Genomic DNA, 20400 nt, shown 5'->3' with positions numbered 1-20400 from the left:
ATGACACTGGGACCAATATTGATCCCTGGGGAACTCCACTAGCGACAGGCTGCCACTTGGAGAAGGAGCTATTTACCACCACCCTTTGGGTGCGGCCTGCCAGCCAGTTCCCCAACCACTGCACAGACAACTTGTCTAGGCCATAACGCATCAATTTCTCTAGGAGGAGGCTGTGGGGGACCGTATCAAAGGCCTTGGAGAAGTCCAGGTAGACAATGTCCACCACCTGCCCCACGCCAACCAGGCAAGTCACTCTGTCATAGAAGGCCACCAGGTTTGTCAAGCACAACCTGTCCTTAGTCAACCCACGTTGGCTTTTCCCAATCACGTGCTCCATTTGTCTTGTGATGGCCCTCAGGAGGATTCATTCCAGAACTTTCCCAGGGATTGAAGTAAGGCTGATGGGCCTATAGTTACCCAGATCCTCCCCTGAGCCCTTCTTGTAGATAGGGGTAACATTTGCCTTCCTCCAGTCCTCTGGGACATCCCTGTTCTCGACAACTTCTCAAAGATTATGGAGAGTGGCCTTGCAATGATGTCAGCCAGCTCTCTCAACACCCTCGGGTGGATGGCATCAGGGGCCATTGATTTGTAGGGGTCAAGCTCCCGTAATAATTCATGTACTAACTCTTCCTTCACTGATGGTGGGTCGGTGTTTGGATCAATTGGAAATTTTGTTCCCAAAGCCTGGGACCCGACAGTGCAGGTAAAGACAGAGGGGAAGAAGGTGCTGCCTTTTCAGCATCATTGGTAGCTGACTCTCCTTTTCTGTTTAACAGTGGGCCTGTGCTTTCCTTCTTCAGGTATGTCAACCACAAGCAGAAACAGAACTTTGATTTTTGACACCTATGGCCAGTTTCAATTCGAGCTGGGCTTTTGCTTTTCTAACTGCATCTCTGCACACTCTGGCAATGCCCTTGTAGCTGTCCACGGATAATCCTCCCCTTCTCCATCTCTGGCATGCTTCTCTCTTGGATTTGAGTAGACCCAGGAGGTCATGGTTGAGCCAAGGGGGCCTCTTGCTCCACTTACTTCCCTTTCCTTTGTAGGGTATAAGTTGGCTTTATGCTTCCAATAGAGTTCTTGAAGTCAGCTCCCAGCACTCACTAGCTCCTTTATCTTCCATGGAAGCTTCCCATCAAATCCCTCCCAACTGAGCCCTGAGTGAGCTGAAGTTTGCTCTTCTAAAATCTAGAACCCTTGTCTTAGAGCTGACCTTCAGCATGCTCAGCAGGATCCCAAACTCCACAATATTGTGATCACTGCAGCCAAGGCTATCACTAACCGAGATATTACAAAGCAGGTTTTCTCGGTTTGTGAATAGCGAGTCCAGCAGTGCTGCATTCCTGGTTGGCACGTCTAACATTTGTATGAGGAAAGTCCTCTATGTATTCCAGGAACTTAGTGGATGACATGCGAGCTGCCCTATTGTTCTTCCAGCAGATGTCTGGGTAGTTGAAGTCACCCATAAGGGCCAGGTTCTGTTGGCCAGAAGCTTGCTTTAGTGCCCCAAGTATCGCTTCGTTGGCTTTGTCATCATGGTTAGGAGGTCGGTAGCAGATGCACACTGTGAGGTCCTGCTTGGAGACCACCCTGCTGACTTTAACCCAGAGGCATTCGATGGAGCAGTTGCAATCACCATAGTTGACTTCGATACATTCAAGGTTTTCCTTAATGTAAAGTGCGACTCCTTCACCTCTTCTACCCTGCCTGTCCTTACGAAAGAGCCTATAACTGTCCATTGTGATCCCCCAGTCATTCGAGTTGTCCCACCATGTTTCAGTTACTTCTACGATGTCATACCCTTCTGAGTGGGCACGAAGCTCCAGTTCCTCCTGTTTGCTACCTAGACTGCATGCATTTGTATACATACACTTGAGATGATTATTCTTCTGCTTCACCTCTTGGGAGACAGCTAAGAAACATCTGTTACCACGCTGCTTGGCCTGACTTACTCCCCCGTTGGACGTGCTGGTGTGAGCATTTTCGCAATGGATCCTACCCCCCAAGTCCTTCAGTTTAAAGCCCACCTCACCAAGTTAGCCAGCCTACTGCTGAAGATTCCCTTACCCCTTTTGGACAGGTGGATTCCATCCCTCCCCAGCATGTTGTAGTCATTGAAGAACACCCCATTGTCATAAAAGCCAAACCCCTCATGGTGGCACCAGCCATGTAGCCAGGAGTTGATATACATTATGAGTCAACCTATGCCCAAAAGCAGCAATATCAAATTAGAACAAGCACAAAGGGTGATATTAGTGTGATCAAGAGATAGAAATCCTGTTTCAGAAGTGTACCAACAGAGCTTAGATTATTTCATCTTGGTGGTGCAGTGTTAATTCTCAGTTATTCTCAGGAGACAACAATTTCAGAAAAAAAATGCTAATAAGCTTACTGATCAAACTAAGGCATAACCTATTACCAACTTAAAGGAAAGTCTCAGCTGTGAGCAAAAGAACTCATAGAAAGAAACCAAAAGCATGAGATTATGAATAGAGCAGTGATAATAAGAGGTTCTATAAAAAGAGCCTCCTGAAGGACTGCAAACTGAATAAAATTCAAAGTCAAGAGTTATGCCAATGTCAAAATATGGTATTTTTAAAAAGGAAAATTTGTTCTGCAAGCAAGAAGTATTAAACAAAACCAGTAACCTTCACTGTCACTAAAATCCCATGAACTGTTAAGCACTGAGAGGTGGTGGTATAGTGCATAGTTCAGAAAGATGCAAGGAGATGAAAAACCATTGTTGAGATGCAGTGGAATAAGTTTGCCTGTATTACCCAGCAATTTTTTTCTAGAGGAAAAACACAACTGAAACTGGGTAACAGCTCACAAATGCCCTCTAGGCAATGAGCAAATCTTGCCTTCAGATTCTGAACAACCCAGTGTCGTCTTTATGCAAGAAGATAAAGTTTCTTTGGACTTCAGGTACCTCTTGACATAACCCCTCAATCTCTGGGGGGAAAGATCATCTTCCAGTGCATCTGTAGCTTGTAACAACACATTCGCAAGTCTCCTTCAGTATGAGAACTAAACAAATCAACATGACAGAAGACAGGAGGTTGGAGGTTTTTCTTCCTTGTTATGTTAAAACATACAGATATAACACAAAACCCAGGAGAACAACGTCTTGGAGTGCCTCACCTGAGTAGTTGCTAATCCATTACTGATGTTGAATCCATTGATAGTTATCTGAATTTGCCCACGATTAATCATCTCAATCACAGCTTCTGCAATTGTGTTCATTGGAATGACTGGCATACTAAGGGCAGCATTGCCATCTGCATTGTCACAACTGTCAGGACACTTCATCTAAGATAAATCACATAAGCATCAGATGAAGTACTAGCTTCAGTCCCTAGACTGAACACACAAAGGAGTAGCTCTCACCTTAACAATCTTGACATCAGGGAGGCTGTCAAGGAAAGCCTTCAAGTCAATGCCATTCAAAACAATTCTGTTATCATAAATATGACCATTGGACTTGAAATCAATGACTGCTTTTTTCTGTTTAAAAAAAAAAAAAGTTTAAAAAGTTACAAGATCCCTTACCAAGTACTATACCAAGACTCACAGACACCTATGGAAAACACTTACTTTTCTTGCCCTATATTCCTACGTACCTTCAAATGGGGAAACATGTTGGCGTGGTCTCCAATAAAGAACGTGTTTGGCATGTAAGCTAATTTCTCTGAATACTGCTCAGCCACCTCAACTGGGGAAGTTTCTTTGTCTGTGATGATATAATCCATGAACAACGCCCCACTGGTTCCAGGATACCCTAGCCACATTGCCTAAAAAAGAAGGAGGCAAGGCTCCAGTCCTCAGTGCATTGTGAAAATAAAGGAAGTTAAAAACCAATGCATTTTAGGTTAAATTTTCCATCTACAGATTCAAGTTCCCTCTTGTGCTTTATCCATTAAGCCCAAACTTTCACTACCAACATAGTTTACAGTTCAAGGATGTTCTAAAATCGATCCCTCAAACAAAAGGCCAAAGCATCCAACTATGAGCAGTTATAGCTAGAATACTAGCCACCAGTGATTACAGCCTCTCCTAGCTGAGACTTCTCCAGCCTAGAGTGACTCCAATTCAGGCTTCTCTCACTCTCTTTCCATAGGCATTTCAGAAAATCCTTAATGAAAAAAAAAAAAAAACCAACTCTGACATTGATTCTGACTTATTCCAACTAGAATTTCACTAAGCCTAAAGAGACTAAAACCAACAACTCACTTCCACAACTGCTTCACATACCCTTTCTTTGTTCCTACTAATGCAACAAAGCCAGTGGTGTACACAAACCTCAAAGAATTAAGGAGTTCTCCTGCATGACATATGTGCTCCATGGGTAGCTGACTAAGAAAAAACACCAAACCAAACCACCCTGCTTCGACAGAATGATCCTATTTGCCTCACATATACTAAGCCCTAAAAAGTCTCTCTCACTTACTAATCAGCATGAGCCTTCAACGTTTTTCCACTCTGCCAGAAGAAAAAGAGAAACTCTTCCTACTCACAAGTGGTCTTTTGGAGATACAGAGCCCTCTAACTTAGTTACCTGAATAGGTGCTGGTCTCAGGGCAAATAATTCATTTCGGGCTCCTTTGGTGTAACCATTCATATTAATGAGAATGTGTATCCCGTCCTGATGGATGCGGTCTGCTGCTTTTCCATTACATGGTATCTGAAGAATACATACATAAATAAATGGGTTTTTTTGCTTTCAGTCTTTCAGTAATGAATGTGTACCAGTACATAAGTGTCAACTGCATTATTTAATTCAGATGAGACTTTAATCATGTTACTCCTGATTTTACAGAAGTGTAAGTCCTCAACTCAATTAAAAAAAACCCTGTTGAAGTAGAGAAAAACTAAGTTTGCTAGACAGAGTTGAGGCTGTTGCTGACAGAAATCGTTAACTGTGGTACTTGAAGATTGCCTCTGCACATCCAAATCAGGGGAGTGATACCTAGTGTTGTGAAGCTTAGCAAGTCATGTAGAAAAATATCACAAATGGACTACAGAATAAACTTCAAACAACACTGAAACTACTTCAGTTCTTGGCTAAATAAAAAACAAAGAGGAGTAGAACTTCACACGACAACATATTACCAATGACTTTCAAGAACAGGAAAGCCTTGGAAATTACGATGTGTCTCTTCCTGTCTAATACTGAATGGTAAATGATTTTCAACAGCTTTAAATTCATCCAAGAATTAATTATATACTTAGTCATTACCTACAAACAGATAAATGGAAAAAGATAGATGCCTCTAGTTCAGCAGCAGTAAAACAAAACCCAAAAGCTAGAAACTGAGGTTATACAAACCACAACAGCCTCACCACCACCACTCCTGTAAGGCTAATTATCAAAGCTCATGCAGGGCAAGTCGCAGAATCCCAAACTACGGTAATACAGAGAAGTTACTTGAAACTGAAGACCAGGAGTAAGCCAATTAACTACTCTGCAGCTACTGTTAATGCTGACTCACTCTACAATTAATATGCACCATAAAAGTACTTTGTTTTAATGAAAAGGGAAAGCTGCTTCACATTTTACAGCAGGGTAAGTGAATGCACATAGGCAGTTACATCTCCAAGTGGACACCAATCTGAGTTCCCATCTTAGTTTAACTTTCAGTAAGTTACACTGCTAATGCAACAGATCACAGCAAACTGTTTCTACCTGTTTGACCCTCTTGTACGCATCTTTAAGAGCTGCGCTGTAACCTAAAAATACAAGCTTGATGCCTCAAGAATTTTAAGTAAGAAAACTCAGCGTATTGCCCTGGGCAAAGGAAAGAATTTTTCCTAGATAGCTGTTAAGAGCAACAATATATATGAAATTGCTACTCTTGTTTTACTGTGACCCAGGGCTTTCAACATCCCCAGCAGCAAAAGCAGGGAGGAGACTGACAGCTTTCCACAAGCATAACTGAAGCTCATTATTCTAAAAGAATGTTTTAAAAGATCAATTTCATCCAACAAAATCCATCTCAACGAGCAATTCTGCTGATGTCAATTTAGTGTTTTTACTTATGAGAGCAGCTTCTGAACAACATGATGAGTTCAAGGACTACATGAAAGTTTTGTCTGTCACCTAATCTGGGACTGTCCAGGTGGCAATCCAGTTCCATTATTAACGTACACTGATTATCCCACGTTGCTTTAGGGTTTTGTCAATTATCTTGAAATAGTATAACAACTCTGACTTTTGTGTGTGCTGAAGTTCCCATCAGTTTTCACGTAGAAATTAAAAAAACCCAAACCCATCTGCATATGCACCAAAACAGCCTTTTGATAGAGTGGTACAATCCACCTATTAATCATTAAGCCTCTGTTCTACTTCACTGGAGTAAAGCAAGCTTAAATATATTTGCAGTTGGGACATCTTGATTTATCCGTGATATCTAAATATGACTATTACCTTAAGACCTAATGGCAGAATTATTCAATATTGCAAATTACTTTTTAATAATCACACAGAAGTCACGCAATAACCACTGCATCCAGGTAAGACATAACACCAGTACATCTACAAACTCCAAAATTACCAAGACTAACATCAGCCTAATTCAAGAAATGATTGCAACTAAAAATCTCAAACTACAGGCTGATCTCCTCCTTCATTTAGGTTTGCGAAAAGGTCAGTACATGAAAAAAACTCACCTGTGATAAGTCAATGAAGTGATTTGCCTCAGCCATCACTTTTACACGGAAGTTTGTACCATCATCAGGACTCAGGGCATAACAAAATACCTGGAATACGAGGTACCAAAAATTGATTATCTGCAACAGCTTGCCAACAAAATAACTTCGCTAATGTACTTTAAAATTATAATACCATGTATTTTATAGCAAAACTACATCTAGTTTCATACAAATCATATAATATTTGTTTGTGTGGCATTTACCAGTTGAGAAAGTTAAAAAAAAAGGGGAGGGGATGGGGGGGCACGGAATGAGGCATTTGACACATTTGCACCAGGACCCAGTTTTACCTAGTTCTGGTGCTAGAGTATGGCACTGCACCTTGCATAGGTGTATAAACAACATTGTCATCAGTGCAAGGTAAAGTAATTTTAACAAATGGATTCACATAAGCATTAAATTCTCTAAGAATGCCTTTTACAAGACACCTTTGAATTTTTAATTAGTCAGAATCATAATTATGACTCAGGTTGAACAGACAAGCTAAGCCTTGGGGAAGCTTTTTAACATACTCTTTGAACAGCAACTAGTTCTCCCCAATTAAGAGACTGCAAATATAGCTGAGAAACTCAAGGTTAGCTGAAGATGCCTGTTTATGTAACCTGTCAACCTAGCACATAGAGAACAAACAGAACCAATGTACAGAGAATTTATTATCTCGCAGGACAAACGCATGGTTTTAGTGAAACATCAGATAACTTCTATACAGTATTTAAAATAAGCTCTGTAGAGCTTTATAAATCCAGAACAAGAAAGACTGCCCTTTGTCTTGAGCTGATTTGAGGTTAAATGGTATATCCTCCCCACACCCCATATAGTCGGACCACCAATTTGTTTCATAAAAAAAATTGTTTCATAGTCACACTTCTGGTAACAATTCAAGCATGTGGCTTTGCCACAAGGATTTCAGACTTCATGACCACGAAAAAATAATAAGGTAGCAGGAAGGAAGCCCCAAACCAAACAGCAACAACAAAACCACACACGTAACTAAAAAACACTTTTGCAAGAACGAAAGACTTACAACCCTTTACAAAGGCAAGTCAATTCTCACATCTTGGAAAACAAGAGCTCAAAACCAAGGCAATTTAAACAGTCATGGGGCAAACAACGTAACTGGAAATTAGTTCTATTTACAGCCTCAAATCCCTAACGTGACACCCAAGTAAATATAGACGTTACTGTCTTTAATATTGCTAAGTTGTATATACTCCTTCTGGAGTAAGCATAGTGTACCGTTTCCTTTTGAAAAAGGACTAGCCAGACAAATCTGAAGTCCGTGTTTGTGATTCAAGTGTCCCAGAGCAAATTACATGTGAAAAAAACCAGCAGCAGTGAATAAACCACAGATGCATATCTGTAAATCAGAAGTAACCAGGCAGTAGTAGCTTGATGTTGAAACACATCATCATAAAGAACAGCAGCTGAAGCTTAAAAGAAGTTTTCCATGGGCCACAAATCCTACCTACAGTAATTCTATGGATAGGTATCTAATTCGCCTACCTTCTAAATGACACTTCATATTGGTAAAGGTGGATGACTTAGGTTGGACAACTCTTTAACCCATGAAAAAAAGCCCGCTAACAAAAAAATAAATTTAAAAAAACCACACACAAAACCGAGCCCTACAAAAAAACTCACCCTTCCCTAGTTTACTTGCCTGCACCAAGAAAAGTGCCACTTATAGCCATATTTAAAGCTTTAAGCATGCCATTTATATTTTTACCTCAAATTTATCTGGGTTATGCATGCCTGGGATTGACTGCATTAGGTGTGAGGTTGGATGATTTCCAAAATCAGAGCTCACATAGCCAATACGAAGTCGACCTTCACTGGCCTTCAAATCCTTGGGATGCTCATACGGTGGCTTGTGAAGAACATTAATCTGTCAAGAAAACATAAAGAGCTGTTTATAAATGCAGGAACCAAACCCAAATACTATAAGGGGTGGGGGAAGAGTTTGTTTGTTAACTATGTGAGTATTAGATTTTCAGCAGGAACAGGCAAAACCAGAGTTTTTCACTCACAATTGGCCTGTATAAAACTTCCCACCTTGTCCAAACACAGATTTCCATGTCTCTCAGCAATAGCCTTTCTAAAACTGTGAGAAAGTGGATACAGCATGCTATGGTGTGGGTGGACAGAAGGCAGTCTGTTTTTCTCCAGCTGATCAGCTACGATGCTAACCAGCTTCTTCATTCTTTCGTCATAGTCTGTCCAGTCACAAACAATCTAGAAAAAGGAAAAATGAGAAGAATATTAGGACAACTGCTTCCTTTGATCTGTATCAGATATTTCACAAGTTGAGAGTAACGCTTCTTCCAAAAATGGAAACAAGACCTTCAGTAATTATTGTTCATACTGTATAATCTTATCTTCTGATTTAAGACTTAACTGTACCCTTTACATTTCAATTAGTGATCGCTTGAGGTGATCAAGCTTAGCATTTGCTGCAGAGGAATCTTAGGAATTACAATCAAAGCCTCGCCTTCCTCACCTGCAAACAGTGCGCCAAGTTGCAGTAGGCATCTGGGAAATCAGGTTTCAGTTTCAGAGCAGTGCGGTAAGAGGCAATGGCTTCTGGGATATTCCCTGAATCCTGTAAAGACACAGATACGAGACAGCAAATAAAAATATACTCAGGGTAAGTACAGCGCCCCACCATACTCCAGGAATCATTCGCATGTGCTACCTTGTGAATAGAGGCCAGGTTGCTGTGGGCATCAGCAAAAGCTGGGTTTATCTGAATGGCACGGGTGTAGCACTGTAGAGCTCCTTGAACATCCTGCATCTCCTTCAAAGTATTTCCCATATTAGAATAAGCATCTGCAAATGTGGGGCTGATTCTGAGAAATAAAGATAATATATGTCATGAATAATAAAAGCTCCTCCAATGTGAAACTATACCCATAACCAGACTTACTGGTTTGCAAAGCAACTATCTGAATTAAAATATGCTACTCTAAGTCACTTTCTGTACAAATCTATGGTACTTTCCTGTTACAAAAGGCTGGGACTATTAAAGATGGTAAAACATTTACCTAATAGCCTCTTTGTAATGCATCAGAGCTTCCTGTAACTTTCCTTGCTGTTGCAGAACACTTGCTAAATTTGAATGCGCAGCAGCAAACTCTGGAAACACCTGGAAGAAAAAGAAGTAGAATCTGTCTCAAATGCCCCAAGCAGACCATATTAAAAAAAAAAACCACCACAAAAAACACTAGTGCATCTCTTACTCTTCTTTTTATGTGTCTCAGGTCTTTGAGCAGATGTTGCTCCACTTTTGACCAAGGGAGGCGGGGGGATGGGACAGGACACAAACTTATGTCATATTACACATTCCCAACTTTAATTCCTCACTTCTCCCTCACCAACTGTACCTCAAGAGCCTTCCGATAAAGACGGACAGCTTCCTCAATATTCCCCTGTTCCCTTTTGATGTTTGCTAGATTGTTGAGAGAATCTGCGTGAGTGGGACAAAGTCGAAGAGCTGTATTGTAGCATTCTTCTGCTTCTACCACCTTCAAAAAAAGGGATACTGTTAATATAGTAATATTTGTTGTAACAGTATTGTTTATGAGAAGTCATCATACAATCACTTTTAACAAGTTCAAGGTGGAGATTTCCTGAATTATTCTTCCTTGTGACTAACTAAATGAGGGTAACATCCCACCTTAATAAAGCTCATGACACCTGGTGTCCAAAACAAACATTCACTTTATTTTTAAAAATTTTAAAAAGGGAAAAAGAAAGTACTCCTTACACTGCCTTTCTCCTTCAAGGCATTGGCCAAGTTACAATAGGCGTCAGGGAAGTGGGGTTGTAGTTCAATAGCCCTCCTGTAGGTGTCAATTGCTAGGTCTATTAGTCCTTGCTCATAATACACACAGGCAAGGTTGCCATGCACAACTGCGTGATTTGGACTCAAACTCAAGGCTCGTAGATAGGCCGCTACAGCTCTGTAACAAGAAAAAGAAAGTAAACAACCATCCACCGAGCAGCAACTCTTATCTACCGTGGTCATAAGAACAACCTACATAAAAAAAAAAACCCAAACTTCAAGGGACATGTATTATTAACACACACAAATCTGTCCTGTAAGATGTTTCTGAAAACTCAGAAGAATACTGCCTGAATTAAAAGCCTATTCAAGAGATGAATTATTGTAACTCATGTTATTTTAAAGCTATGCTCAATTCTGTAATAACTAACAGGCTAGAAGAAATACTTTGTAAAGCAGGAATATTTTCCTCCCACCTGATGCTGTATAGTGATCAACGTAAGTCTTCTGGAAAAAAACTAAAGCTTTCATCTAGTTTTCTTTAAACACTCTTCATTACTAGGATAAGCATGAGACTTTTGCTCCATTTTTTTTCCAGTTTACTATTCAACTGGAACAACATAAACAGTATCATATTATTACAGGTCTTTATTCTCTCTGTTAACCTAACACACGTATCGTGCTTTACTTATACTTCAAACTTCATTTTGTTCAAAAGTGAGATCATTAATTGTATGTTCCTATAGCTCTATATAAGTGACGGATGTATTCAAATCTGATTTCTAAAAAAAGTACACAGAATACATAGTAAGTAAATTCTCAAAAATGTGATGTAAAGTCTAAAATGATGAGGAAATATGCCCGTGTGACCCATCAATTTGCGGATAAGACAGAAATCACTGAATTATTAACTAGCTGGATTGCACACAGTGTAAATAATTAACCTGTTCCCTGCAAGCTTTTATTAAATTTGGAGCCACAAACCACAGCTACCAGAAATTATAATCCGATTAACAGACGCAGTATGGTGTATTGCATACAAACACAGCCTGGATCTTCCTCCAGAAACAAAAGGAAGATTCACATATGTATCAGCTTAGAGGTCTCAAAACAAGTTAGTTCAAAAAGGACAGGAGCAGTACTACAGCTCCATGCAATACCATGATGTCGACACATAACAAATAGAGAACAATCAATCAGATGCTCAGCTGAATTTCAACATTTCAGCTTGTCTTACATAGAAGGAAAATTTTAGAAGATACACACTTGTAGATCATGTCCTCAATCATGTAATAAAAACAGACTACTCAAGGGTTCATGTCTTTCTTGAATACCTTATTTTCACCTGTCCCCAGCCTTAATTTCAAATCTATTTTCATCGATACCTTCAGAAACTCTCGTTTTTAACATTCTATTAGGTACAGGAAGGTAACATAAAGGAATACATTCCACAGCAATATCTTCTTTTTTTGGGTTTTAAGTCCAATAACCTGCTCTGTATGCATTTCAAAGCCATTTGCTTGCTTAGCTTACAGCAGAAATCTTTGCTATACTGTCTAGACAGATTTTACATCATCAGGAACCCAATTTGTATCTTGATATATCCGACAGGCCACTAAGAGCACGAAAGTACTTATCTGCTTACCTGTCAAAAATTCTTGCCTCCTTCAGGACATTTCCCAGATTGATGTAAGCATCCAAAAAATTTGGGTCAAGTGTTACAGCCTGAAATATTTTTGAAGTAACAGTTTTGAGCAATAACATAAAAAGATTCTCTATGAAGCTTAGTTGGGTTTGGTTTTTTTTGTTGTTGTTGTTTTTGGGTTTTGCTAGGGGGTTGGGAAGGGTTTTTTGTTTGTGTTTTGTCTTTTAAGATACGACAAACCCAATCGGTAAGCACCTAAGACCTTATCAATAACTTCGTAAGGAAGGAAAACTTCAGTTATATAAATCAACCACAGAGCATCAAAGTTATTTATCTGCAGAGATGACAGCATGCACTACCTTCAAATTTATTAATCTGCTTACCTAGTTAATTGCAACTACTGCAGAACAAAGCATTAAACATTTATTTCAGGTTAGGCTGATCATAGTTAACACTCCTACCCAGCCACACTATGCTGCCTTTAATTTATTTTTAGGGAACAAAACCCTAAAAAAACCATATCCATTTCCTTTATCTACTGCAAAATAAGACAGCTTTTTAAAGCTTCAGCAGCCCAGGAAAAAAGAGGCGGGTTCACAAGAGTGAGAAAAGAGCAAATGCATCGTGTATGTAGGGAGAATTCAGTAGCCATTTAGCTAACAACAACAACAACGCAACAAACACACCCAAAACATTTTCACTTCCTTCCAAACTAGTAAAACGCAAAAAACTTAAGAACCAACAAAGTTACAGAAGATGCAGTAATAAGCTACATGTGAGTATTTGACAGGCCACACACTTAGGTCTTTCTCATGGGAAATATTATTTCAAAATTAAAATACTCCCTAACTAGACACGTATTAAAAAAAAAAACAACCCCAAACAAACCTGAGCAGTTAAAATTATTTTGGTAGATCTTAAGTCATAAATGTCAGGAAGAAACTGTCCACCACATCTTAAATCCAGTTTTAGGTAACTTTAGAAACTTAAGTTTAGAAACTTAAGTTTCTGAAGTCAGTACAAACTGAATTAAGATATTAACTAGAAGGTATCTGACAACTAGTTAATGACACCAATCTAGAGAAGTCTGAAACAATAGCTGTGAAAAATAATCCTGGAAAAGAGGAATTAGTGATTAATGTGTCACTTAAAATTGTTCTCCTCAGTTACTCAAAGGACAATAATACCTGAAACAAAATCACAATGAAAAATTATTTTAAGCACAAAGTTCTTTCTCCCTCCCACACACGAAACCAGCAAAACATTATTCCCATCAAATTAGATTTTTTTAAAAAATCTATGCCAGAAAAGGACTGTAAAACATCTTAACGCATTTTCTTATATTTGACATGTATGTGAAGTCCCTGGGGCAATTCTAAACATCTCCCTCTAGTGGCATACAGGCAGTCTGAAACATCAGGATGTAAAAAAAAAAACCTATTAACATAGAATGTTAACTAACAGGATCACAGAAATATTTTAATCAGCAGAGAACTTCTTATCATCTACAAGCAGACAATTGCAGGTAGATTAAAATCTAGCAGTGAAGCTGACTTGCTTCGATAGTTACCTTTTCAAAGTGATGAATTGCAAGCCAAATTTCTCCTTGGGCATTGAAAACACAGCCAAGATTACTCCAAGCCACTGCAAAGTTTGGTTGAGTCTCAATAGCTTTTAAGTAACAGGCCTTGGAACAGTTAAAGAAGAGAGATACAAGGGAAGGGGAATATTTGTAAAAAGAAAAAAAAATGAGAGAAAATAATTGTTAGTATGCCTTCTCTAACCAGCCAAAAGTGACCCTGCAGTATAGGCTAGCTTGCGCCAAAACTAATGCGCTGCAAACTGTTGTTGATCCTGCGCCAGCGCAAACCAAAACCCAGGTGCAAGCCCACCATTTTTCAGTTACGCTGATAAAAATTAACATGCCTTTGGACACCAGGTCACCAAAGAAATTATCTTAGAAATAATTCACGTAGTTCACCACAAATACAGGCCACCCTTAAGTGCATAAAAACAAAACACGTGTGTGTAAAAACTTCACCATGAAATAAAATTATTAAATTGTGAAATATTCTAAAACAGGTAGAAATTACTTTAAAAAAAATAGAAAAGCTACTGAAAAAGATTAAGCCATTCTTTGGTTTTAATTGTCCTTATCAAGTGAGATGACAGACCCAATTTGTATCTTGTTCCCAAGTTTCTTCAAATACTTCAATCATCTGCAGCTTCAAAACCTCAAATGACAGGATTGCATGAAGGTTTAGGTCCCTGTAATGCAAGCGCAAGAAATCGCTGCGCATCCTAAACAGCACGGCGCCACGCTATCGCTGCGAACTGCTTTGCTATATTGATTGCCCCTAGGTCCAGTGAACGGCCAACCAGAATCATTAATCTACCAGACAGGCCCATACAGAAACTCACATATTAAATTTGATTTATAGACTCTAAATGCATTACAACCCAATTTTATCCAAAAGGCTACAGCCTGGAGCTTGGGCAGTCACCCAATCAGAGATTAATCGTCTAGTCAACCGTTCACGAGGGCTTAATCGCACGCAATGCGCGTTACCGCTGCGCAGCCTTTGCGCTACTGCAGGATCACAGCGCATCATCAGAAGAGCAGAACGCTGCAATCCAAACAAAGAAGAAAAAAGGAAAAAAATGAACAACGAGAAGAGTTAGAAGCTTTTACTATTAACTATCTCCAATTATTTCTTTAAAAAAGTATTTTAATTTACTTTTACTTTATTTCTTTGAAAGAATTTGTGGCTACTAGTATAAAATATTCTTACATTACTTGCTTGTAATTAAATATTTTAAGCTGTTTCTGAAGCCACAAGACAGAAGATTCAGGCATGGAGGCAAATGTTTTTGCTGTGGCAGTTACAAACCCGTTACCATATTTCTCATCATGTGACTTTTCGGTGCGTTCCTTGCTGGAAGAGGAGGAGGAGGTGTGTGTCTGCCCTAGATCCAGGCCTCGAGCTCCCTTCAGCGAGGCACCTTACGCATGGAATAGGAGGTTTCACCCACCTGAAACCTTCTAAATACAATATCAGTGGTGAAAAACCAAAAACAAGAGAGAAAATAAAACAAGATCATTAGTAAGAGTTCAACAAAGCAAATGCATTTTTTTGGGTATGTCTTTTAACACATTGGAATGAGGAAAATCTGTCTGTAACAAGGGAGACATGCAGAAGGGAGAGGGTTAATCAGGGCAATTGCATACAGCAGGGGTTGGGTTGGTTGGTTTTTTTTTTTGGAAGAAAGGCTCTGAAATATCTACAAAGAAATTAAATTTTAGTTCAAACTGTAAGGAATATGCTGGCTTGATCTTTCAAATGGACTGATAACCAAAGAAATACATTGCAATTTACTCAAGATGTTTTTCCTCATTTATTAAGTTCTGACAAAACAGAATAACACTTTCAAACTAGGTGTCTCCAGAGCTCTGAAACAAAGAAGTCAGCAACCTAAGGCAGGCGCAGTGTCTTGGCCTATACCAGTCACACTAAAGCTGCAGTGAAGTGCAATTCATGTTAGCTGTCCGCTTGGTGGGCTGAGAACCAAAAGTCTCAAGACTGTTCAAAATGTAAATGCTGCTACAAAATATTTTCAACTTGGATCTGACCAAATCAATTAGGCTGCCCTAGGATGGTATGCACATCCAAGTTGTTAAGATAAATCAAAAAATAATGAACTTTGAACCTGCACTCCCATTACCCCATGAAGATCATAACCCTCCCCAAATGGTGCTGCAGCCAAACAGACAGCTACGCTGTTCATACACTCCACTTTTTAGCATGCGCGTGGGGCTTGGAGTGACAGATGTGGAGTCCAGAGTGTTTCCGATTTCTCCACACTCCTCACCCCTGCAGCGCGGACGCGTAAGGTGGCTTGTAACAAGACAATTTCTTTGTGCAATTCAAGTTTTAACATGCCAAGAATTTTAAACTCATCTTGGTATTCGAATTTTTAGTTTAGGAAACACAAGACTGCTAGAAGCCACCTTTCCACTACAGCAAGTTTTCTTTCGATCAGTTCATTTCCCAAACAAACCAGCTTTGTCCTTTTGATTTCTTTATTTTGGGGGAGGGAAGAGGAAAGACATGAAGAAAAGATATTCAGGGTGTTCGCATACTGCAGCTATTCATCATTTACTAGCCTTTCTTCCACTATCAAGGGAAGGGAAAAGTTAAAAGAATAAAAATCTTTAAAAGCCAATATTACAAAGTAACATTTGGATAAGTTTCTTCTCCACTTACAAGCCACAAAGGACTTTAGAAGAGCAGCATTTTCAATAGCACCTGCATCGTACAGGAATCTTGAGCTAACCACAGGCTCTCTGCTTGGCACCAGCAGGCAAGCCTCAGATTTGAAGGACTGCTACTTATTTCCAGGTAAGACCATGATGGAGTCCCTGCCCAATACTTCAGAATGGTATCAGATAGTCTAGTTCAACAGAAAGGCTTGGTAATGTTCCATTTCTTGACTTAAACCAACTTTTAAACATGGACATGCCATATCTTGCCCTGCAACTACTCTGGGGTGTTTCAGTGCCTTCAGTTTTCAGCAGTTTCTCAGACTGTCTGTAGATCAACGCAGATTTGAAGACTTGGTGCAAAGTTCAATTTTTCAAAACACTGACGTTTACATGTATTCTACCCAACACCTACCTTGGCTTCTTCCAAGCGACCCAGGGCTTTGAGCAGGTTCCCCAGGTCACTACGAACACAGTACAAGTCCTGAAAAATCAAAGTCTCGTATCAGCTTCAGGACTTCAGACACCGCAAAGGTGTTCACAGAGAACTTTCAAAATAATCTGTAGAGGACTGGTGTGTTACTTTGCGTTCTTAATAGATACAGCACAATTATTTTTCTTGACCTAACATAACAACCAAGAAATCTTACTGATTTTAGTACTGTAAAAATACAACTATAAAGCAGAAAAGAGTAAGCAGTGTTTAATATAATTCCTCCTTATACAGAATGTAACAGAAAACCAAAATCAAATGCTCCCCACAGGCAGCTTAAAATGTTTTGCCATACGTAAGTATTTAAAGATTCCCTCCCCCTTTTTTTTTAAGCATGACTGCAAACATTTATTCTTAAGTTACACCGTTGCCATTATGGCTTTTAAATACGATTATATATAGTGATTTTGCTTCCTGTACCCCCAAAACAGTTATTCTCCTTTTTCCCCACTAATACATTAATTTTCAAAAGCCTTGCCATGTGTTCTTATTCTTTCATTTGTAACCAAAGCACAGGCTACAACTACATTATCTAGCAGTAAAGGCCACAAAGAATGGGGGCATTTTTGCCTATGCTAACAAAAGAGATTTCTAACAGAAACAAAACTCAACTCCTGTAAGAAAGCATCATCTTACAGTATTTCTAGCCAGTGCATAAACTCAACTAGTCACACCACTTAGCGTAATAAGTTAGACAAGTTCACCTAGGCTGAAGAACACAGCAAAACAAGATTCCGACCTCTTGTTGGCCTGGGTTTGCACTTGCTTTTCCAAAGGAAAAAGCATATATGAACACCAGACTGACACTGCATTAAGTATTTTTTGACAAAACACGACCAATAGCAAGCAGATACCTGAACAGTACTACACAAATTGAGTACAATGCAAGGTAAACAGAAGATAGCAGTCTGTTTACTAACACTGTTTACTAACAATGTCAGTCCAAAACAGTTACAACCATAAATCCAAACACCAGATTTATTTTATAGGAGTCACATACAGACAGATACTCAGTTTCAGCCTATACAACATAAAAATGATGGTTCTGTACATCAGTCCATGGTGGAAATCTAACCAAGGCAACTCTTCTCACCATGAGATTTCTGACTTCATGATAAAGTAATACCTGATGTTTTTTCCACAATCTCACATTCAAGTCTGAGCAGTGATTCTCTCACTGTAGTAATACTGCCTTAAATCACACAAAGCTAAATATGAGGTTATTCACTGAAACTTCAGAATTCAAGGGAAAAAAACCCAAAATTAAAAACCCCACACAAACCCCAATTCCTTGCTTTTCTGTTATCTCAACAATACAGATAAGTACAGAGCCAGCAGCCCTTACTGTATTGCAATATAAAACTTCTAGTGACACAGGTCTGTCAGAAATCCTTAATGATCTACTTAACACTTTTAAGTTTGTGGTGTACAGGTTAGAGGGAAGGGTTATCACTCGTTTGTTCTTTGAAACCTACTATTTGTGTGTCCTGGAACAGTAGTAAGTATGGAGTTGTTCTACAAAATAAAATGTTACTTACAGGGTTGTACTGAAGGGCAGACACGTATGCCTGTACTGCTCCTTCCATATCACCTGCAGCTACCAGTGCAGCAGCCAAATTAATATATCCATCAATGAAATCTGGTTTGAGGCGTAGTGCATGTCTATAATGTTCAATTGCTTCTTGTAGCTGTCCACGTTCTTTGTATACATTGCCTAGATTTGAGTAGGCTTCAGCCAACAGTGGATTCTGTTTAATAGCCAAAGTGCTGAAGTGAGCAGACCTGGAGAAAATTAGACAAGTTAGGATTAGAAAAAAAAAAAAAAGACCACCCCACAACCAAACCACCCCACCCTTGACTTTCAGTGTTTGCCTGTTCACCTAGTTACTTAATGAACATTCAGGCTTAAGTGAGCCATACAGCCAACAAAACCAGACTTACAGAGCCGTCTTGTATGTTTAGCTTCTCCTAGCCGACAGATATAGATGTAAAATTATGTTGTATCTGCCCCATTTTATTTTCCCATATCTGAACTGTTATTCAACTTCATTCAGAAGCCTATATAAAATAGATCTCAGTCAGGAGTTCTTACTTCCTTCATCAGCATACACAGATTTACAGCTAGAACAAAGTTCAAAATGCTCGAGGAACAGAAAGCAAGATCAGGAACAAGCAAGCAGAAAGAACATAGAGACAACTTTCAGATGACAAAAATCCTTAACTAATCACACCATTTCACAGCAATCAGTCTTGCAACTTAAAAAAAAAAAAAAAACCACAAAACAAAACATAAACCCCCACACTGCAAGTGGAATAAATAAACAAAAGCCTTTGTTTACATAGGTAAATACCTCCAGTACACACAAGTGTGGCTGATACTCCAATATTGATGTATACAGTATTAAAATAACATGAAAATAATGGCAAGATCTGTTGTTTGTTGTAAAGCTAGCATTTCCAATATGTATTTCTCTTACCCTAACAAAATTCAAACAGGAAGAATATTATTTTGACCAGTCCTTACTGCTGCCATGAAGTTAATATTTGCATTCCATGATAAAAAAAGAAATCCATGTCAGAACTTTTGTCAGATATGCTCATTACTGTTATAGGTGCAAACTATAAAGCAAGCTGAACAGACCACAGGTCTCCTACCTGTCCAATCTGCGACACTGGAAGTGAATGGACGATAGTAATAAAAGCACACCAGTATTATCAGGCTCTTGTCTCCAAAGCTGCATGCAGTGTCTTTCTGCTGCTTCAAAGTCTCCTGCCTGATACTCACGATGAGCCAACTCCGCTAACCCTTGGAAGGAAAGCATACGTTTCGTTGGTTCTGGAGAATCACCGAAACATTTAAGGGGGGAAAACAAAAAGTTAGACAATGGGAATAAAACAAAAAACAGAACAAAGTGAAAAAAGTGTACACAACTGAAGGATGAAAATGTTTGAAACTACACAAAACACTACAGCCTGTGGCAGTCTGCACTCTCAGATCTTCATGCCCCAACTCATTACTACGGTATTTCTAACATTATACATACAAGCCCATTACTTCATCAGCTAATAATAGGAAACACACAGACTGTAATGACTGTGAATATTTGTAAGTCAATCATTACCCATTAACTTGAAACATATTTAGAGATTCCTGACATGATACTGTACTTTGGTTCATAACAGTAGAAGTGCTTTTAACAGAACAATACTCTCCTCACTTTCCCTCAAGAGTGTAGATCTTATGCTTTGTAGTATTAAAAACAAGTTCTAAAAACTTAAAAGGGAAATGAAGGACAGTAGACAAAGACTTCAAAGGACTTGAACAAAAGAAACTTTTGCTGTGCCAGTAGTGAAAACCCTTAAAAAAAGTATAACATTCCTTGAATCCCTTATACTCCTACATTATAAGAAATAAAAATCCCTTCACAGAAAAAAAAATGGCCTTGGAGCAACATCTGATGAGACACACACACACTTCAATGATTATGCAACTGGCCTACAGAAGGAAC

At 39.1% G+C, this 20400-nt stretch overlaps 1 protein-coding gene across 5 annotated transcripts in view; it reads right to left on the bottom strand.

The window, feature by feature from the left end:
* The window catches only part of OGT (O-linked N-acetylglucosamine (GlcNAc) transferase), a 28922-nt gene that overhangs the window by 5247 nt on the left and 3275 nt on the right, over nt 1-20400 (bottom strand). The window contains exons 2-18 of one of the 5 annotated variants that reach the window (XM_064463069.1): nt 19547-19727; nt 18430-18673; nt 16814-16882; nt 13708-13824; nt 12138-12217; nt 10475-10670; nt 10092-10232; nt 9753-9853; nt 9404-9557; nt 9209-9310; nt 8764-8943; nt 8438-8596; nt 6670-6759; nt 4559-4684; nt 3624-3794; nt 3391-3507; nt 3145-3312 (exon numbers count right to left, since the gene is read on the bottom strand). In XM_064463069.1, coding sequence (XP_064319139.1) covers nt 3145-3312; nt 3391-3507; nt 3624-3794; nt 4559-4684; nt 6670-6759; nt 8438-8596; nt 8764-8943; nt 9209-9310; nt 9404-9557; nt 9753-9853; nt 10092-10232; nt 10475-10670; nt 12138-12217; nt 13708-13824; nt 16814-16882; nt 18430-18673; nt 19547-19727 — 2396 coding nt within the window. Of the gene's footprint in view, nt 1-3144; nt 3313-3390; nt 3508-3623; nt 3795-4558; nt 4685-6669; nt 6760-8437; nt 8597-8763; nt 8944-9208; nt 9311-9403; nt 9558-9752; nt 9854-10091; nt 10233-10474; nt 10671-12137; nt 12218-13707; nt 13825-15035; nt 16883-18429; nt 18674-18832; nt 18858-19546; nt 19728-20400 lie in introns of those variants that run through there. The other 4 variants (XM_064463070.1, XM_064463071.1, XM_064463073.1 and 1 more) reach the window with 4 other exon arrangements.

This window comes from Phalacrocorax carbo, chromosome 11, assembly GCF_963921805.1.
Source record: "Phalacrocorax carbo chromosome 11, bPhaCar2.1, whole genome shotgun sequence".
Lineage (NCBI taxonomy): Eukaryota > Metazoa > Chordata > Aves > Suliformes > Phalacrocoracidae > Phalacrocorax > Phalacrocorax carbo.
This window is presented reverse-complemented; position numbering and strand designations above follow the sequence as displayed.